General features: G+C 35.8%; 1 protein-coding gene and 1 pseudogene across 1 annotated transcript; both read left to right on the top strand.

Moving 5' to 3' along the window:
- Positions 1 to 1,354: 1,354 nt before the first annotated feature.
- LOC116893425 lies at positions 1,355 to 2,214 on the top strand (annotated as a pseudogene).
- A 12,316-nt stretch (positions 2,215 to 14,530) lies between these two features.
- On the top strand, positions 14,531 to 15,451 carry LOC116894524 (vomeronasal type-1 receptor 4-like). The gene has a single exon (XM_032896224.1). The coding sequence runs from the start codon at positions 14,531 to 14,533 to the stop codon at positions 15,449 to 15,451; it is 921 nt and encodes a 306-aa protein (XP_032752115.1).
- The last annotated feature ends 2,328 nt before the right edge of the window (positions 15,452 to 17,779 follow it).

Here is a 17,779-nt window from a genome sequence, read left to right as displayed (position 1 = left end):
TTTTCTGATTTTGTAGCCCATATCTACCTTCTCTTAACACTTAACATATGGACATTGTGATACATGTTCTTGTTTCAGAAAGAATATGTGTTTTTCCCCTGTGTCTGTGTTAACTTGCTCAGTTCTTTGTAAGTTCATCAAATTCTTGAAAATTTTGTGATTTTAATTTCCTTTTCAGATGAAGGAAATCCCACTGTGTCTACATAGCACACTTTCATTATCTACTGATGAACCTCTAGAATGAACATAGATTCTTTGTAAATTCGTCCTGAGAACTGCTGAGACTCTGCAGGACAATGGCAGGGAAAAGAAGATTCCTCATTTATCCTTATTCCACCCTGGTCACTTCCTGGTTGGGTTTGTATCCTTTTATATCCCCAGATGCTAGTCCTAATTTTGCCATTATTAATAACAAGAATTGCTGCCTCAATTTGTTAGAGATGCAATTACACTGCATTGGAACTTGGTGATTATTTTCAATTTTGTTTAAAAAATAATAGTAATTTATATAGTTTCTTTGACATCTTACTTTCCATAAACTCTGAATTAGGATTCTCAGATCTCCAAATGCCCAGTCCGTAAATTCCTGCTTTTATTTTTGTAAGTTTTGACTGTTTGTAAGGTACATAATGATCTTTCTTTGCTACTCTGATTGGCATACCATCACTATATTCCCATAATTATTGGTAAAATTGAGCTTCATTTCATATGCATTTTGATCATTCTGAATAATTTATTAAAAATATGACAATCATGAACCTATTTTTCATTTGATTTATATTTTAGGTTTTTTTCAAATTAATTAGCTTCAGATATCTTCTGTTGTTTCTCATGATGAATTTTTATTCTCTCTCATTTGAACTTCAGAAATAATAATGGCATGTTTTTAACATACTTTTGTTGAAAACTGATCCCAATCATTAAATTCAAAAGAAATGAGTACATTAATTCTTTGTTTCCCTTTTATGCTTTTTTGAGAACATTGTTCTCTGCATGTAACAATAACTGTCCTGCAGTTGTATTATAGTCCAGATTAGTTTCAACTTCATAGAGTTGTCTTCCTGTCTCTGAAGTACTAAGATGAAAGGGATACACTGCCACATCCAGGAAAAAACATTAAATTTCAGTAAACATATGTAATATTTTTCATTGACATAACAGAGAATATGTAGTTATATAAAGAAAAACTTAAATATTTTTCTGTGAAAGAGATATATAAATTCAAGAAAGTGATGACTATCTTTTTAAACTAACTATATGAATTAATGGGCACTCAATTTATTTCCAGGGTACTAAACACAATAAATTTATTTACCTTTTTAACAGGAATGAAATGACTCCTATAAACTTGACAATGGTAATATTCCTCCTCTCTCAGATTACAGTTGGAGTTCTTGGCATTTGCTCAATAATATTTTATTATGTCTTTCTGACAGTCACTGGAAAGCATTTATTTAATCCCTAAAAACCTGATTATAGAACACTTGACTTTTGCCAACTGCTTGTCTATTATCTCAAAATGCATTCCAGAGACACCGTTAGAGTTCAGATTTAAATATTTCCTGAATGATATTGGATGTAAATTAATAATTTTTATTTACCAAATTATAAGGGGATGTCCCTGTATGTCATGCCTACTCTGTTGCTTCCAAGCAATCACAGTCAGTCCCAGCAACTCCAGGAGGAGGATGCTTAAGCACAGAGCTACCACGTGTATCAGTCCCTCCTGCTTAGTCAGATGGCTTATCTACCGTCTAAACATCTTGACTCCAGCAAAAGTGTTAGGATCCAGTTACAACAAAAATATTACTACCATGATGAGTTTTGAGTACTGTTCCTTGTTTACTTCCAGATGTGTGGCAACTGCATTGTTTATGTTTTTACTTTGCTTCTCTGGTGGCTTGTGTAGATCTCATGGCCTGCTCAAGTTTCTCCATGGTTTGTATCCTCTCTAAACACATGAGACAAGTCAAGCATATCCATGCTGCTCAGCACTTTCTAAAGTACACCCCTGAAGACAGAGCCACCCAAACTATCCTCATCCTGGTGTGCACATTTGTCCTCTCTTACTCAATCTCTTCTATATGTGTAATCTTTACGAGCTACTCCAAAAGCTCAGTATTATGGGATGTAAGTGTATTTATATTTTTAGAAATATGCTATGCAATTGTTATGCTATGGAGTCTTTGCCCTGATTTCCGTCTTTTGAACTGATTTTGTCTGGGACATGGATATCTGTGGGCCGAATTCATAAAAAGGACCTTGGACTCAAAATTGGACCAGCAAATTCCTGCAGTACAGCTCATTCCGCTTGCCAGTAGTCTGGAAGTAACAGAAGTAGACAAGTCGTGTTCATCTGTACAGTGAGCACAGTGGGGTCACCTGTCGGCTACTCTCTGTGTGTGCTTAGAGAGCTAAGAAGTGCGATTTCTTTCCTGACCCTACAGCCTTTAACAAACAATTCTTCTTCCTTACAAATTATGATAGGATGTTTTTGATAGATTTTTACCAAGTGGAAAGCCAACCACAAAGCTGATAATCTTTCTTAGAAACAGCCCAGTTAGAGTTAAAGAAGAAACCAATTTTACCGCGGTAATATTTTTCAAAGGAAATAGGAAAGAAAATACTTGCTGCACCCTCAAGATCAATGTACTGAGTTAAAGCTGACCAAAACAGGATCCCAGTGTAGAGCTTCTGAGTTTGCACCTCAAATATTCCACATTCCTATAAGTTGTCTCATGAAAACTGTGTTGAGATTCAGATACAAGCAGTTCATGGTTTACCTTACTGTAGAGATGAAATGTGAACAGCTCTTTAGACGTGAGTGTCAGCTAAATCTGCACTGGCCACGTGAGTGCTTAGTTCTGTCTCCACATGTCCCAGGAAAAAGAAATCACCAAGTTCTGAGAAAACAATATTTAAAATTTCACAATTTCAGTATTGCATTATCGATGTATAATGGATTTGATGCTTGTTAAATTTTTCCCAATTTTAAAAAAAAAAATCAGTCATCTTTCAACAAACTCCCTTGTCATGTGTTTTGATCACTAGGTATTTTATTATAGTTTTTAAAATATAAAGTAATTAAAACTGTCATCATCCCCTGTGACATATTCAGTTCATGTTACTCCTATATCGTTCCGTGTGCTGTGACATCCACTTTCTACAAAATTTGTGCATTAAAATATTTTGAGTATAAATTGTGTTCTTTGCATATCTTTACACTTTCAGTGAAATATACCTCTAGGAGTCTCCCTTTCTCATGAGGAATTACATTAATAAGGTACTTAATTTATAATAAGTTTTTCTACAAGAAAAGCACTCTTTTCATGTAAAGAAAAATATGCCTGCTGTGGACTCCTTCAATCCCCTAGAATATGCACATGCCACTAAACCATGTGCATACCACTGACCTTCTAAATGGTCCAACACCTCCATGGGGATACATAACATATATAACATGGAATCTGAAGGGGGCTTCAAAATCTGACTTTTGATGACATTTTTATGAGGCATTGACTTATTATTTTCTAAATAATTTTGATACCACCAAACCATATGTGCAACCCTCCAGTCTGTTTAAAGGGTCTGTATCTATCTATTTTTTTACATTTGTTTCATTCAGTTATCACATCTTTAGTTTTATTTCCATTTACCTTTTCACAAGACAGAAAATAATTTCCTTATCTTTGGTTGAATGAAACTGAGCATGTTTTTAGTCTCCACTCATTCGATTATTTTGTCTAATGCATTATCTGTAAACTTTATTTGCATATTATACAAATTATAACATGATATCCAGCTTCAAATCATATGAGGATTTTACTCTCATATTTTATTTTCTTTAAGACAATAGTTTGTCTTCTTCTTCCTCTTTTCAACAATTTAAATGTAAACATATTCTAAAGAAGGAAGGTTGCTAACATTAGATATTCCTGACTAAGATTTTACATAAGTTTATTGTATTTTCTTCTTTCAGAAACTGCACCACTATGATGAAAATATTAACGGTGATAAAAGATGATGTAATGTTGTTAAATAGAAATAAATGATCTAATTTTAATAATTAAATTGGGGTTATGTGATATAATGTGTATTTTATGTGGTATGTATGCAGTAAGCTCTCTATGACATATGCTGCAACAGTATGGATCATAGAGCAACTCATTTTTTAGGCAAGCATTCAGCATCTATAATGTCCACAAAGGGGCAAAATTACTGATTCGAGGTAGCAATGAAGATAAATTTATGGCCCAGGATTGTTAAGATCATCAGAAAGATGTGTTTCCTGATAGTTGTAACACACGGATGAGAAACACTGCTCTACAGGAATCTAATGCTGCAAATTAGGTCAGGAAACCATGATAGGGAAATTCACAGGCCCCTTGGGTACAAGAAATACCATTATTTTGCTAAATGGACACATTATTAAATTACTCTCTAAATTCATATATCTACAGCCATATATTAGTGCAACACTCAGAACTCATCCAAGAAGTTTCTCTGCTGTGCAAGTGGTTATCACATTGACCAAATTGCAGATAATGAGTGACTCTGTAATGCCAAGTCACAAATGGGATAACTAAACTGTAGTGCGCCCAACGTCTCGCCAGCAAGAACGACGCGCAGCAACAGGATTCTTCTGCGAACAAGCCTTTACTGTACAGCTCTCTTGAACAGGGACAGGGGGACCTCAAGCAGCAAGAGCGCTCGCCTTATATAGATAGCAGGCTGAGGCTATGCTAATTGTCCTTCAGGGATTGGCGGAGCATGAATTACCTCATTAGCATGGTGCTACTCCCTCATTAGCATATTACGGCCAACTGATGCCAGGTGCATGCAAAGAAAGTACCGTTGTTTACCACAGGATGGCGCCCTCAAAAACCATTCCTTCACCAGAGTTTCAACTAAAATGAAAAAGAATGGAAACAGTGTAAGAGCCAATTGTCATGTAGAGTAACAGGAAAACAGTGTCTATTGACTACTACTGGCAATGCCACTACACTCAAGAATTCTCAACAGCTATGGTTGCTTACATAAGACAGGCACAATACCTGGCCAGGCAACTTTCTAGCATGTGAGAGGGGTTCATGAGGCACTTGCACTAACTGAAGAGATACGGACAGTTCCTGTCTTTGTGGCAAGGAAAACGAGATTTCCATAAAGATGTGGCCACTAGTAAGCCAACAGAGTTCCCATAGGTGGTCTCACAAATCTATGAGTGTGTGGTCAAAAGAAATTGATTTGGGGGGTTATAAATAATAGGTGATATGAAGGTGGTAGACTTAGGAATGTGGGAGTGAATTTACAGGACTTAGCAGGTCACTACGATCCTAAGTACATTTAAACACACCTGCCATTTTCAAAGCATAATCAATATAATATAGTTTAAATATATTACTCCAATATTCATGATCTGCTCTTAACTGTATGAAGGTAAACATATATAGTCCCTGTTACCTATTTACAATGAAGTTGTGAGCAAAATAACACCAAACTAGAGGCTACACATTAAGTATTCATGTAAGTTCCTTTTTTTCATGGTGTGGAGAGCAGTAGAGTTTATAAAGAATGAATGACAACTTCAGAGTAAAAATTAATCCATTTTTTTTCTATAAACAGACTAGAAGAAAGGGGAAAAGGTAATTTATTGCATTTGCTTTCTTCACAACTCTCAATTTTGCTATTCTTCAAAGCTTAAAGAAATCTTTAAAAATGTCTGAGCACTGGAAAAGTCTCTCAGATGTCCTCCATTCTTTAAGGGCATGAGGCAACTTCCTGTTCTTAGTTAGCCTTGGCTCTTTGTGCCTTCTGCGTGCCTCCTTGTAACACTGAGGACTCACAGTGATGATTTCTTACTAAGCACTCCCATTGCATTTGCTCCTGTGATTTGCAGGAGTTTGCACTGATATGTAATTGGTGGAAAGTCAATTAAAAGTTCTCAGTCCCTGTGTACACAGTGTTGCAGATCTTGAGTTGAAAAGCATTCCTGTGAGCAAATAACACGGGACAGGAGCAGGCAGGCTCAGAGCCAAACAGGCCCTGGGAGTCAGTGTGCAGCCCAGCAGATGGATGTTACAGGAGAGTGGTCTTGGAATTGACATTTATTTCACAGGAATTGTGATCCTGTTCTCACATATGGCTCCTTCCATGGTTGTAAATTTTTCCTGATTTCTCCAGAGTATTGGATCCCAAATGCTTCAATGAACAACTTCTAACGATTGGTAGTGGAATTTGATAGAGGACAGGAAGCACCAAGGAGGAGTCTGAGGCAGGGTATACAAAAGACAGAGGGTGGACCAGGGTCATCTCTGAGAGGGGAGGGAGAGATATACTTCCTTTGTGGGAGACATGATGATTTGTAGACACGATGTCAGGTCTGAAGTCTGGAGAGAAATTAAAATGGAGTGACCGAAAGAAGTTTTTGTTCCCTATTCTACTTTTCTTATCTATTTGTGTTTTGTTTTGGTGTTTGCTTATTTTTGCAAACTCACCAAGAAGTTGCAATTGACTTTGCAATCCAATCCTATGCTTTGTTATTCCACAGTGAGTAAATCCAGGGCTGTTTCAGTTCTTCATGCATCCCTTTTGATTGTCTATTTGATTTGCTTTTGGTTTTTTAAGAAAGTTTCCCCTTATGTAGCCCAGGCTGCCTGGAAATACTGTAGTCCATACTGGCCTCAAACTCACAGAAATGCACCAAATTCCTTCACCTGCATGGTGGGATTAAATGCCAGTGGGTTTTCTCCAATAATTCTAATTGTGACAATCAATTGTTGAGATTTCCATGCATGAAATTTACATGCAGAAAAAAACAGTGACACACCATGAAATAGGTATTATGTATTTTCATGAAAACAAATGTTTTCATAAGAATGTTTCTTCTGACCAATGTTGCTTTAGTTTTTAAGATACAGAATATCATCAATAGGAATGAATATCAATACAGAAAAACTATACTTTTTTACCCCCTTTTTTAATCCTTGGCATACTTTGTGGATAATCCATTCTAAGAACATAGCATTTTTTATTCTCCCAGAAGTGGAATTTGAAGCTTCAACACTCCAAATTTTCAGTGTTATAATCTTAGAGAAATTTACACTTCAGACTTCTAATCTCTGAGCTTCCAACCTTCTTTTAGGGTTGTGTCCTTTATGCTGAGATCTCTCAGCTTTCTGAAATCGTACTATTTCCATTGGGATATAGACGTCAGCATGTGAACTTCTGAAGACAAAATTCAACCTAACAATTAGAATGTTTGTAAAAAAAAAAAATAGTCATAATGACAAACACCTATAATCCCAGCACTCAGGTGAGGATAGTATACATCTGTGAGTTCAAGTATAGCCTGGACTATATAGAAAGTTCCAGGGGTTGGGGATTTAGCTCAGTGGTAGAGCGCTTGCCTAGCAAGCACAAGGCCCTGGGTTTCGTCTAAGATAATATTAAAGCAAAGTGATTTGAAACTAATTTTGAAACCTTCAGTTAGACGGTGATGTGTATATACAGTTGTTAAGAAAATGACAGTTTGTCTGTTGGAAAGAGGCTAAAGAATAGTAAATACATACATTGTATACTCAGAGACTGTTTACAATCTGAGCCATTCCCTATGGGACAAAATTGTGTTCCCAAAGTGTATACCAGTAGAGTATCTTTCCTGTCATATCAAGATATTGGAAACAACAGACTGAAGAAATAGATGGAGTAGGGCACATTGATTATTTTTTTGTATTTTTAAATATGACAGTAAAACATGGTCATGTGTAATAGGACCACCTCCTAAAATGTGCAGGCTACTTCCTACTAGGTTAGACTGCTTTCCTGATAGATGCAAATATGATTTATCATGTATCTACAGCTTCCACTTGATAGTGCCCATTTTTAAAACTATAATACCTTTTTTCTGATGTTTTTCTTTTACCACATACATGTTGTGGTTTGCCTTGGAGTTCTCTCTGTTAATTTGTAAAATAAAGGCAAGAGCTCGAGATTTGGAGAGGGGGAGGAGTCGGGAGCGAGAGGGGAGGAGTCAGGAGGAGGAGGAGAGAGGAAAAAATCGAGGAGAGAGGAGTCGGGGAGAAGCAGAAGCTGGAGACCTGGCAAACAAAAGGTGCAAGTGATGAGGGATTTGGGAGCGAGGAATAGGACAGTGTAGGGTGGATCTGCCCAATCTAGACGCTAGATTGTTTTCATATTAATCGAGTTGCGTTTTCTTTGTTCAGGCCGATTCGGGTTGGAGAGGTTACTGCAACACGTATATACATTAAAAGACCCTAGTATTCAAATCCTAGTATAAAACTAGATATTTACATAGGTCTTCAGATAGTTTATCTAATTAAATTATCATAAATTTATGTAACGGAAAAAACATACCTTATATAAAATGATTTATGTCAATAAGAGAGAAATAGATATATAGCCTTATTTATTAATTCTTTAGAATTAAAATGTTCTTAAAGGAATATTTCTCTGGGGGGAGCGAAAGAGAATTTTAAACACACTTACCTTTCATTTTCGTGAATAGATAGCACAGGAAGTCTAAATTTCTGTGATTTAAGCACCTCAAACTTGTCAGGACCCTGAGTGAGCTTGCTGATGGAACTCCAAAAGAGAAAGCTGTCCAGTACATAGTTATCATTTTTTCTAATTTTATACTGATATGAATGAATGTTTTACCCATATGTACATATGTATACCAACTATATGTCTAATATTCATGAAGCTAAGAAGAGGGTAAGGAAACTCTGGGATAGCTGCTAACCAACAAGTGATTTCTGTGATCTCAACTGCTTCCTCTCCAAAATCAGAAATCATTCTTGTTTTTGATTCAATTTTTCAACTACAAGTTAAACATTTCTAGGAAAGTATATTTTATTCACAGTCAAAAATCATTCATGAGAGCTAGCACTAACAGTATCTAGCCATTGACTGTTGATATAAATTTTTTAATGCAATCAATGGATCCCTCTACTGCATGAAGCCAACAAAGAGTGACACACACAACATGGATTAATTATTTCAAAACCTTGACCTGGAGGATGCAAAACATATAGATCCATGGTATCTCTATTCTCCCACATCAGTACCTGGAATTTTCTAAATAAAATGTGGACATGCTGTACCAACTTATGTTTGAAGAGGAGGGTTTTTGTTGTAGATATGACATACAGAACAGCCAGAGGTATCCAGAAGAGTCCAGAGCACAGACAGAAAGTAGGACAATAGATATGGCCAGTACATTTAACTAAGTCAGGAGAGGACAATAAGGAAAAGCTAGAGAAGAACTGAGGACAGAGGAGTGTCTTTTCAAGGGAATCAAGAGGAAAAATGTGCCCTGAGAAGAGCCAAGGGAAGCAGGACCATGAGAAGAAACAAGAGTCTAAAGCCTCATGGACAAAATGTCTGGGTTTATAGAAAAGAGAAGCTGGGAGAAGGGAAAGGAAGATCAGGTCTAGAAAGATTTAACTTAGATGTCAAGGGTATTACTTAGAGGAGCCAGTACTTTGTAAGCAGAACTTGCAATGTTGTGGGAGTCTTGCAGCTTGGATCTGATATGACAAGTTAATAGGCACCTCAGTTATCCCTTTTCCCTGCTTGTCTTTGGAAGCAAACAATTTTGAGATGCTGAAACTCTCTAGGATGTTGGGTGATAGGAAAAGGCTCTCTAGAGGCAATGCCATGTAACTTGCCTATAATTTAATAGCAGTGAATCCCTATTCCTTCTGAATGCCTCTCTGCCATACACTTTGTGCTTCAAAGATCGGCAGAAAAGTTCTCTTCTGATCCCTAATTGATTCCTTGGAGTTATTTGTGTAACCTGTACTAACTGTTTTGTTGTGTTTTCTTCTCGGACATGAACTCAGGACGAAGGTATTTGAAAGTTACTTCAAATTCTTGTGGAGATGAAGTTATCATGTTTCTAGGACTAAGATTAAAGTGGCTAATCTTGTGGGAAAGAATACCATGAGATCATGAACCTCCAAGTGTAGGAGAATGTCTCACCAGTTTCAACAGAAACTCACTTCTCAGGGTAACAGCTACCAAAATGGTGTCATCGAACACTGAGGTAAGTGACCACAACATAGGAGTAGTAAGAACTAAAGACATTAGAAAGCAGGTTTTAGAGAAGCCACACTTGTATCATAGAAGCATCTTATTTTCTTCCTATTTGCCTCTCTTACTTGTGGTTGTACTTAAAATTTATATTAAGAATTTCGTTCCAAAGCTCTATTGAAAGGAAGTATAGAAGAAATGAAGGTAGGAAGGAGGAAGAAAGGAAGGAAGGAAGGAAGGATACTCAGAGCAAAGTAGACTGTCTGCAAGCCTCCCTAAACTGTATGAATCCTGTTTCTCCCATTAGCTGCTGCCTAGCTCTTTTATCATTGATACCACCTCATTCTCTTCCCCCTTCTCTTAGCCTCCATTTTTTCATCTCTCTCTCTCTCTCTCTCTCTCTCTCTCTCTCTCTCTCTCTCTCTCTCTCTCTCTGTCTCCATCTTTCTCACACTATCTCTATCTCATTTTGTATGTCTCTCCCTAGTTTTTAGAGTTTCAAGGGAAGATTTATTTGGATTCTTCATTTTTTTTTTACGTATGAAATTGAGAATCACACTCTGGGCCCTGCAATTGCTGGACATACCATGATCTACATCTCAATCCTACCATAAATAACTTGAATAATTTTATTCTGTTTTTCTACTCACCAATTCGGAAACTTCTGCAAAATGCTAATTCCTATATTTATGTCTAAAGAGTTGAATTAAAATATTGAATGGGAGAAAACACTGATACTAGTGAGTTAAATTTTTAAATCAATGATAGAATTATAAGGTGATTTTTCTATTAGGAAAATAAATTTTATGGAATCATCAAGATTAGTAGTTATGTCAAATGAATTGCATAAGAGTAAGAAATGCATGTGAGGATTATGATTTATTACATAGTACTTCAGGTGGTCTGAAATATGATATATTTTTGTGAATACTTCTACATTGCAATATATATACCATAAAATTGTTTGTTGTATGTTTCCAGCTCATGGTCACATGTTATCTGCAAGAACATACACAAATAGTTCTCTTGTCAGATGAGGCCTGTTCATGCACTCCTGTCCACTTCTGGAAAAGAGACATAGGTATGTTTGGCTTTTTTTAGTCTTATTGTCATGGTCTCTGTCTTAATTTTTCAGGAGATATCATATATCTGTCTGTTATCATGAATTGCTACTAATAAATGGAACCAAGACCAAAACAACAAAAACAAAGCTTTACCATGTTATATACATATCTAATATGCCAATACCTCTTCCTTATAGACCAAAATATGATCTTATTCTTGTGATCATCAAAGCAATGTAAGTATCCTAGGAGCCCATGAAAGTTTTTGACTTTATGTAACTGCATTCATTATAGCTGTGTACCATGCAACATAACCTGAACTTCACATATATTAAGCACAATCCCTTTATATGTAAGATAGAACTAATGTCAAACTACAACCTTTAATCATGTTACCTGTTGTTAGTGTGTTGTTCAGTCATGTCAAAAATGATCTTAAATGTTCTGCAGCTGAGCTCCAGAGTATTTCCATCGCAAACCCAAAACTCTGTGTTCTCAATACCATAATCATCTTCTTGTGGCCCTGTAAATCTTTGTTCTAATGTCTTTTAAATTTGCATTACACAGGGTTGGGGATTTAGCTCAGTGGTAGAGCGCTTGGCTAGCAAGCCCAAGGCCCTGGGTTCGGTCCCCAGCTCCAAAAACAAAGAAAAACATTTTTGCATTACACAATTCATTTATTGTTTGGGAAGGGGGGCATGTGCAGCTAAGAGAGCATACATGTATGAAGATTTGAAGATTTATTTTGGGAACTGGGCCTCTCCTTCCATGATGAGCCCTGGTCATCAGATGAGGTAGAAAGCACCTTTACATATTTTACATACATTAGTCTTGGTGGCCCTCATCATTTAAGGGTCTGTATATTTGCAGTTGATCCTATAGTCACAACAGTTAGATAGAATCATTCAGCAATATAACTCATGATAGCATTTAACACAGGGTCTCTTCTTGTTACCTATGTTTTATAGTGCATCAAATTTATGTACACCATATTGTCTTCAACGATTTTTTTTGTTGGTGATGGTGGTTGTGGTCCATTCTCTTGATGTTAATAATTCTTAGAGGTGTACAGGATTTGTAATTAAAAGTATTTGCAATTTACACATCCTTGATAGGTAAATACGTTGAATACTTTTGAAAACTATTTTCTGCCCATTTGTATTTTATCCTTAAATAAATCCTTTCCCATTTCATCAATCTGTTTTTTTTTTACTAGAAAGAAGAAGCAGTTTAATCTTTATTTTACTTTATACAATTTAAATTTTAAGTTATTTATTGAAGTACAGAAGTCAATGATTTTCTCTTATTAAGTAGGTTATATCTCTCCTTGGCAGGTGGTTTCTTTAACTTGCAGATAGCTTTTAATATCCTGCAGTTCTACTTGTTAATTCATGCTGCATTTCCTGTGCTATTAGTATTGTTGCCTGTACCTACATCTTGTATTTCTACCATTTTCCTCTGAGAGTCTTATCATTTTATTAATTCATCTTTAAAGTAATTTAACATAAATTTTTGTGCATATAAGACATAATTGCCTTCTGCAGGTATACACAAAGTCATTCAGGATCAGAAGGTCTGATCACTGAATCACAACAAATATTCAAGAAAGAAGTGATTGTGACTTCCTGAGATCTTCCTGAGAACTGCTGAGACTTAGCAGGGCTTCAGCGTGGAACTTCTGACCCCTCTTTTATTTTTCTTACTTACCAAGGACCATTCCCTGTATGACTTTATATCCTCTCATGTCCCCAGATCCTTGTATAGCATTTGTTATTATGATTAACAAGAGTGACTTAACATGTAGGAGATACAGTAACAGCACAATTGAAACTTGGTAATTACTTTTCAATTTTATTGAATAAAAACAATGCTAATTTGTAAAGCTTCTACAACTTTTTACTTTCCTATAGAGTTTATACTACCTGCTTTTGTGTCTGTTAACTTGTTTTGAATAACATCTGTTTATGATTATCTCTCTTTGCATCCTGTTAATTATTGATGATTTTGAACTTTTTATACACATTTTGAACATTTCTGATTCTTTGTAGGAAATTTATCCAAGTCATGAATCCAGTTCAACTTATTTTATATTTTCGGTCTTTCCAAACCTAATTGTAGTTTTAAATATTCTTGTTAGTAGACAGATGAGTGAGTTATTAAGAGTGCATACTGCTGTTATTATGTACTGGTGTGGGAAAACTGCTAACAGTACCTGAGATTCCTGAAATACTTCCCTTGTTAATGGGGCATTTCAGGTACTCTTAGTCCCCAGCCTTTGCCAAATCCTGGATGATCCTATCCACAGTCTCCCCAAACTTCATAAGCTTTCAATCATCCTAGGTAAAGTTGATCTGCATCCTGGTCCTAGTGTGCTCCTTTACCATATATACTCACAGGGCTTCTAAAACCCCTGTTCATCTTCCCTGCTCCCACTGTCCTCGTGGACTAAACTGTTCAACAATCCTTTAGAGTGAGAAGACCCAAATATCAGTGGTCAGTCCTAGTTCCTCCTGCTGGTTCACAACCATCTATGAATCAAGCTGTAAGAGATACTAAGCCTCTGCTTTCCAATGTCACTCAAACTGACATACAACCTCCCAAATATACACTTAATTAAAATCATTGAATGCAAAGTGAAAATGCATATTTCCTGAATAAAAAAGGGAATGCTCCTTTATTCAATGTACCTACAAAATTGTTTCCAAGCAATAATAATCAGGCCCAGCAACTCCAGGTGGATGAAGCTTAAATACAGAGCAACCAAGTACATTGGTCCCTCCTGCTTGGTCAGTTGGCTTAATTAAAAATAAGATAAAATTTTAAAAATAAGATAAATCTTAAAATACAATATTCTTTTTCTCCACTCGCTGTAAATATGATTTTTAAATATTTTGTTTTTCTTGATAAATTTGGAAATCTATTTCATGTGAATTTTACATTTAATTTTTTTCTTTCAAAATAGACCCTAAAACATTGACCTTAGAAAAAAAAAGATAGAAAAGAAAAAACATATTAATCTTATTATTTGGATTTTATACTGCTTTGTTTTTATATTGGTTTTGTCTGTGTATAGCCTTACAGTCTTGAAACTACTCCCTTAGACTATATTAGCTGCAAATTCATAGAACTGTCTGTCTATGTCTCTTGAGTCCTAAAATTAAAGATGCACACAACCACATCCAGAGAAAACATTAAACTTGGGTAAACATATCCATTCTTTTATTCCACTGAAATAATAGAGAATATCTACTTTATAAAGACAAAACTTATAAGCATTGTTTTCAGTGAGAGAATCATATAAATACAAAAAAAGTGATAAATGTTTCTTAAAGTTAGCTTTGGGAAGTAATTCACACACATAAATTTGCAGAGTCTTTGGAACATAATGAATCTATTTACTTTTTAAAATAAGAATGAAAATGTCTTCTGAAAACTTTGCAATGGGAATTTTCCTCTTCTCTCAGATTACAGTGGGAATGCTTGGCAATTCCTCAGTACTATTTCATTACATCATTTTAATACACACTGGGAAGCATTTAATGCCCAAAGACCTGATTATAGAGCATTTGACTTTTGCCAACTGCTTGTCTATCATCTCAAAAGGCATTCCACAGACAATGTCAGATTTGGGATTTAAGGATTTTCTAGATGACATCGGATGTAAATTGATAATGTATATTTCTCAAATAACAAGGGGAGTGTCCCTTTATGCCATGTGCCTACTGAATTGTTTCCAAGCAATAATAATCAGCATCAGCAACTCCAGGTGGATGAAGCTTAAATACAGAGCAACCAAGTACATTGGTCCCTCCTGCTCGGTCAGTTGGCTTGTGCACCTGGTTCTAAACATCTTTATTCCAGCAAGAGTGTTAGGCCCCAGTTACAAGAAAAATGCTACTAACTGGGTGAGTTATGAATACTGCTCATTGTTTCCTTCTAGCAGTATGACAACTGTACTATATATGTCCTTACTGTCCTTCTCTGATGTCCTGTGTCTGAGTCTCATGGCCTGTGCAAGTGTCTCCATGATACATATCCTCTACAAACATAAGAGACAAGTCAAGCATGTACACAGTACTCAGCACTTTCTAAAAGTCTCACCTGAAGACAGAGCCACCCAAACTATCCTCATCTTGTTGTGCATGTTTGTCATCTCTTACTCATTCTCTTCTGTTCTGACTGTCTTACGGACTTGCTCCAAATACCCAGTGCTCTGGGGAGTAAATGTATTTACATTTATTGAAATATCCTTTCCCATATTTTGTCCCTTTGTTCTTATCATGAATATGAAGTCTAGTTTTATTCTGTTTTTACCCTGCTTTGGTAAGAGATAGGTTCCTCCAAGTATGATAAGAGCCCTGGTCATCTCTTTACTATCGTATATTGTCATGTTCTTTTATCTGTTGTACAGTGGTAAAACTTATTTGAAAACATCAAGCTTTCTATAACTGCTTCATCATGTGTGGTCAACAGTTTTTATGCTGGAACCATTTTATATATGTCTTACTTATGCTTCCTGTACCTCAGACAAAATACCTGTCAAAGGCAACTCAGAGGAAAGGTTTTCTTAACCACACATTCTGAAGGTTCTGTCCATCATTGTAACGTAGTAACAGTGAGAAGATGGATTTGTGGAGAGAGGAGCATAAGTTACATGATAACATTAAATTCACAAGAAAGCAAGACAGACATATATTTCTTTGCTCCATTCTTTTTCTTTGGCCCTTTTAAATAAGACTCTACATCTGCCTATGAGATGGTATGACCCAGAGTCAAAGTGGGATTTCTGTCCTCAAGTGACAATCTCTGAAATATATTCACAGTCATATCAGCAATGAAGTGTAAGGATCACAAGTCAATACTGTCAATTTGACACATGCGCATTCTATTTTTATCTACAAAAATCAATCTTTTAATAAAAGTCTATATTTAAGGTCAAATGACACAAGTTATTCATCTTTAAAATGCATAAGTAATCATGAAGAGATAAATTGTACACCAAAATTTATATTAAAAATTCCAACACAGAGTTAACAAGGATTTATATGTATTTTTATATATATATTTGTATATATATTCATATATATAACTATACGTATATATAACTATATATGCAAAACCTCAAAAAATTATGTTCATGTTATATTTTGATTGTTTCACAAAACTTCTTGAGATTAGATAAACTAGGAAAATAGATAAGGATGGGCAGAGATACTAACTAACATTAAGAATGACTGAAAATCAATATGGAAAGTCTCTGCTTGCATATCTGTGTGAGCGTTTACTTGGGCTTATCCTATAAAGAGTATTATGCTCATCTTAGGAGCCATTTGTTGCCAATTAAAAAGCCATATGTGAAATGTCTACCTTTGAGTTTTTGGTCTGAGTATCTGGAGAAACAATCCCCCTCCCAAAACAATTCAGACTATTGCCATTGTTCTTGGTTACCAACCAGAACTTCATGGCAAGACATTTTGGCTGGATATACCACACGATGGAGCTGGAACATGAGAAATTAAGTCCATATTGACCAAGATGTATCCCTGCTGGGTATATTCTATAGCACTTCAGACACATTCAGGATGTCCAAGGAAAAAGGTTGTTAATACCATTACCTACCTATGAACACTGATGTTCAACAGTGACCTTCCTAGTAAGTTATTCCTATTGCTACATTAGTAGCACAGCTATTATTGGGAGTGGGGTAGGTAACCAGCTACTTTCTGTTATGATTTCATGCTACAATAACAATTCTCAAACTGTGGGTTGTGACCATTGGATAACACATATATCCAATTGTCTTGGTAAATGAGACACTGCTGAGTAGCAATATTAAAATTGTAACAACAAAAGTAAATTATGATTATGTGTTCCAAAACCAGAGGAAATATGTATTTTCCAATGGTGGTTACCCACAGATTGAGAACCACTTGTACTATAGAAAGCCTGGGGCTACAAATTATGGCAGAAATCTAGACAGAGAATTACAGAACACATGGATATAAAGAATACCACTAGTTTGATAAGTGAATAAAGTGTCAAACTTGCCTCTAAATTCATATATCTGTAGCCCAAAGAAGGTCCACCACTCAGAACTCATCAGAGAAATTTCTGTGTACTGTGAAGGTGGTTATCACACTGACCAAAGTGCAAAGAATGAGTGAATGTCCAGTTAAAATGGGATATCTATATCCTTTCCCTTTGTAGCAACTTTCAGGTAATATCTTGGAAAATAGGATTAAAAAAATCAAATAGACAGATGTGAGAGAGGATTAGAGAACAACAGTACTTACTGAGTATGACAGGACCACTGCACTCATAAACTCATAATTGTTGTGGTTGTCCGCATAAGACATACAACTAGGCCAGCTTACATCTTTGCATGAAGGTAGTCCTCATGAGAATCCAGCCCTAACTGAAGATCTATTGACAGTTCATGGCTTTGGGGCAGGGAAAGACAACTTTCCATAAGAGCATGGTGACTAGTAGGTCAATCAAGCCTCAGTGTAAACCATACACACCTATGAGTAAGTATATGAACAGTAAAAATGAGTTTATGGGTTATAAAAATATAGAGTATATGAAATTGGGAGTGTTTGGCAATGATTTAGGATGACAAGGAGTGAACACAATAAGAGTGCATTGTATACATATATGGCATT

The sequence above is a fragment of the Rattus rattus genome, chromosome 2 (assembly GCF_011064425.1).
Source record: "Rattus rattus isolate New Zealand chromosome 2, Rrattus_CSIRO_v1, whole genome shotgun sequence".
Lineage (NCBI taxonomy): Eukaryota > Metazoa > Chordata > Mammalia > Rodentia > Muridae > Rattus > Rattus rattus.
Note: the sequence above shows the minus strand (reverse complement) of the source record. Positions and strands in the feature narration are given on the sequence as shown.

Bases quoted from the DNA above. Each gene is read 5' to 3' on its own strand.
- LOC116894524 (XM_032896224.1), top strand. From the start codon at position 14,531: ATGAAAATGTCTTCTGAAAACTTTGCAATGGGAATTTTCCTCTTCTCT.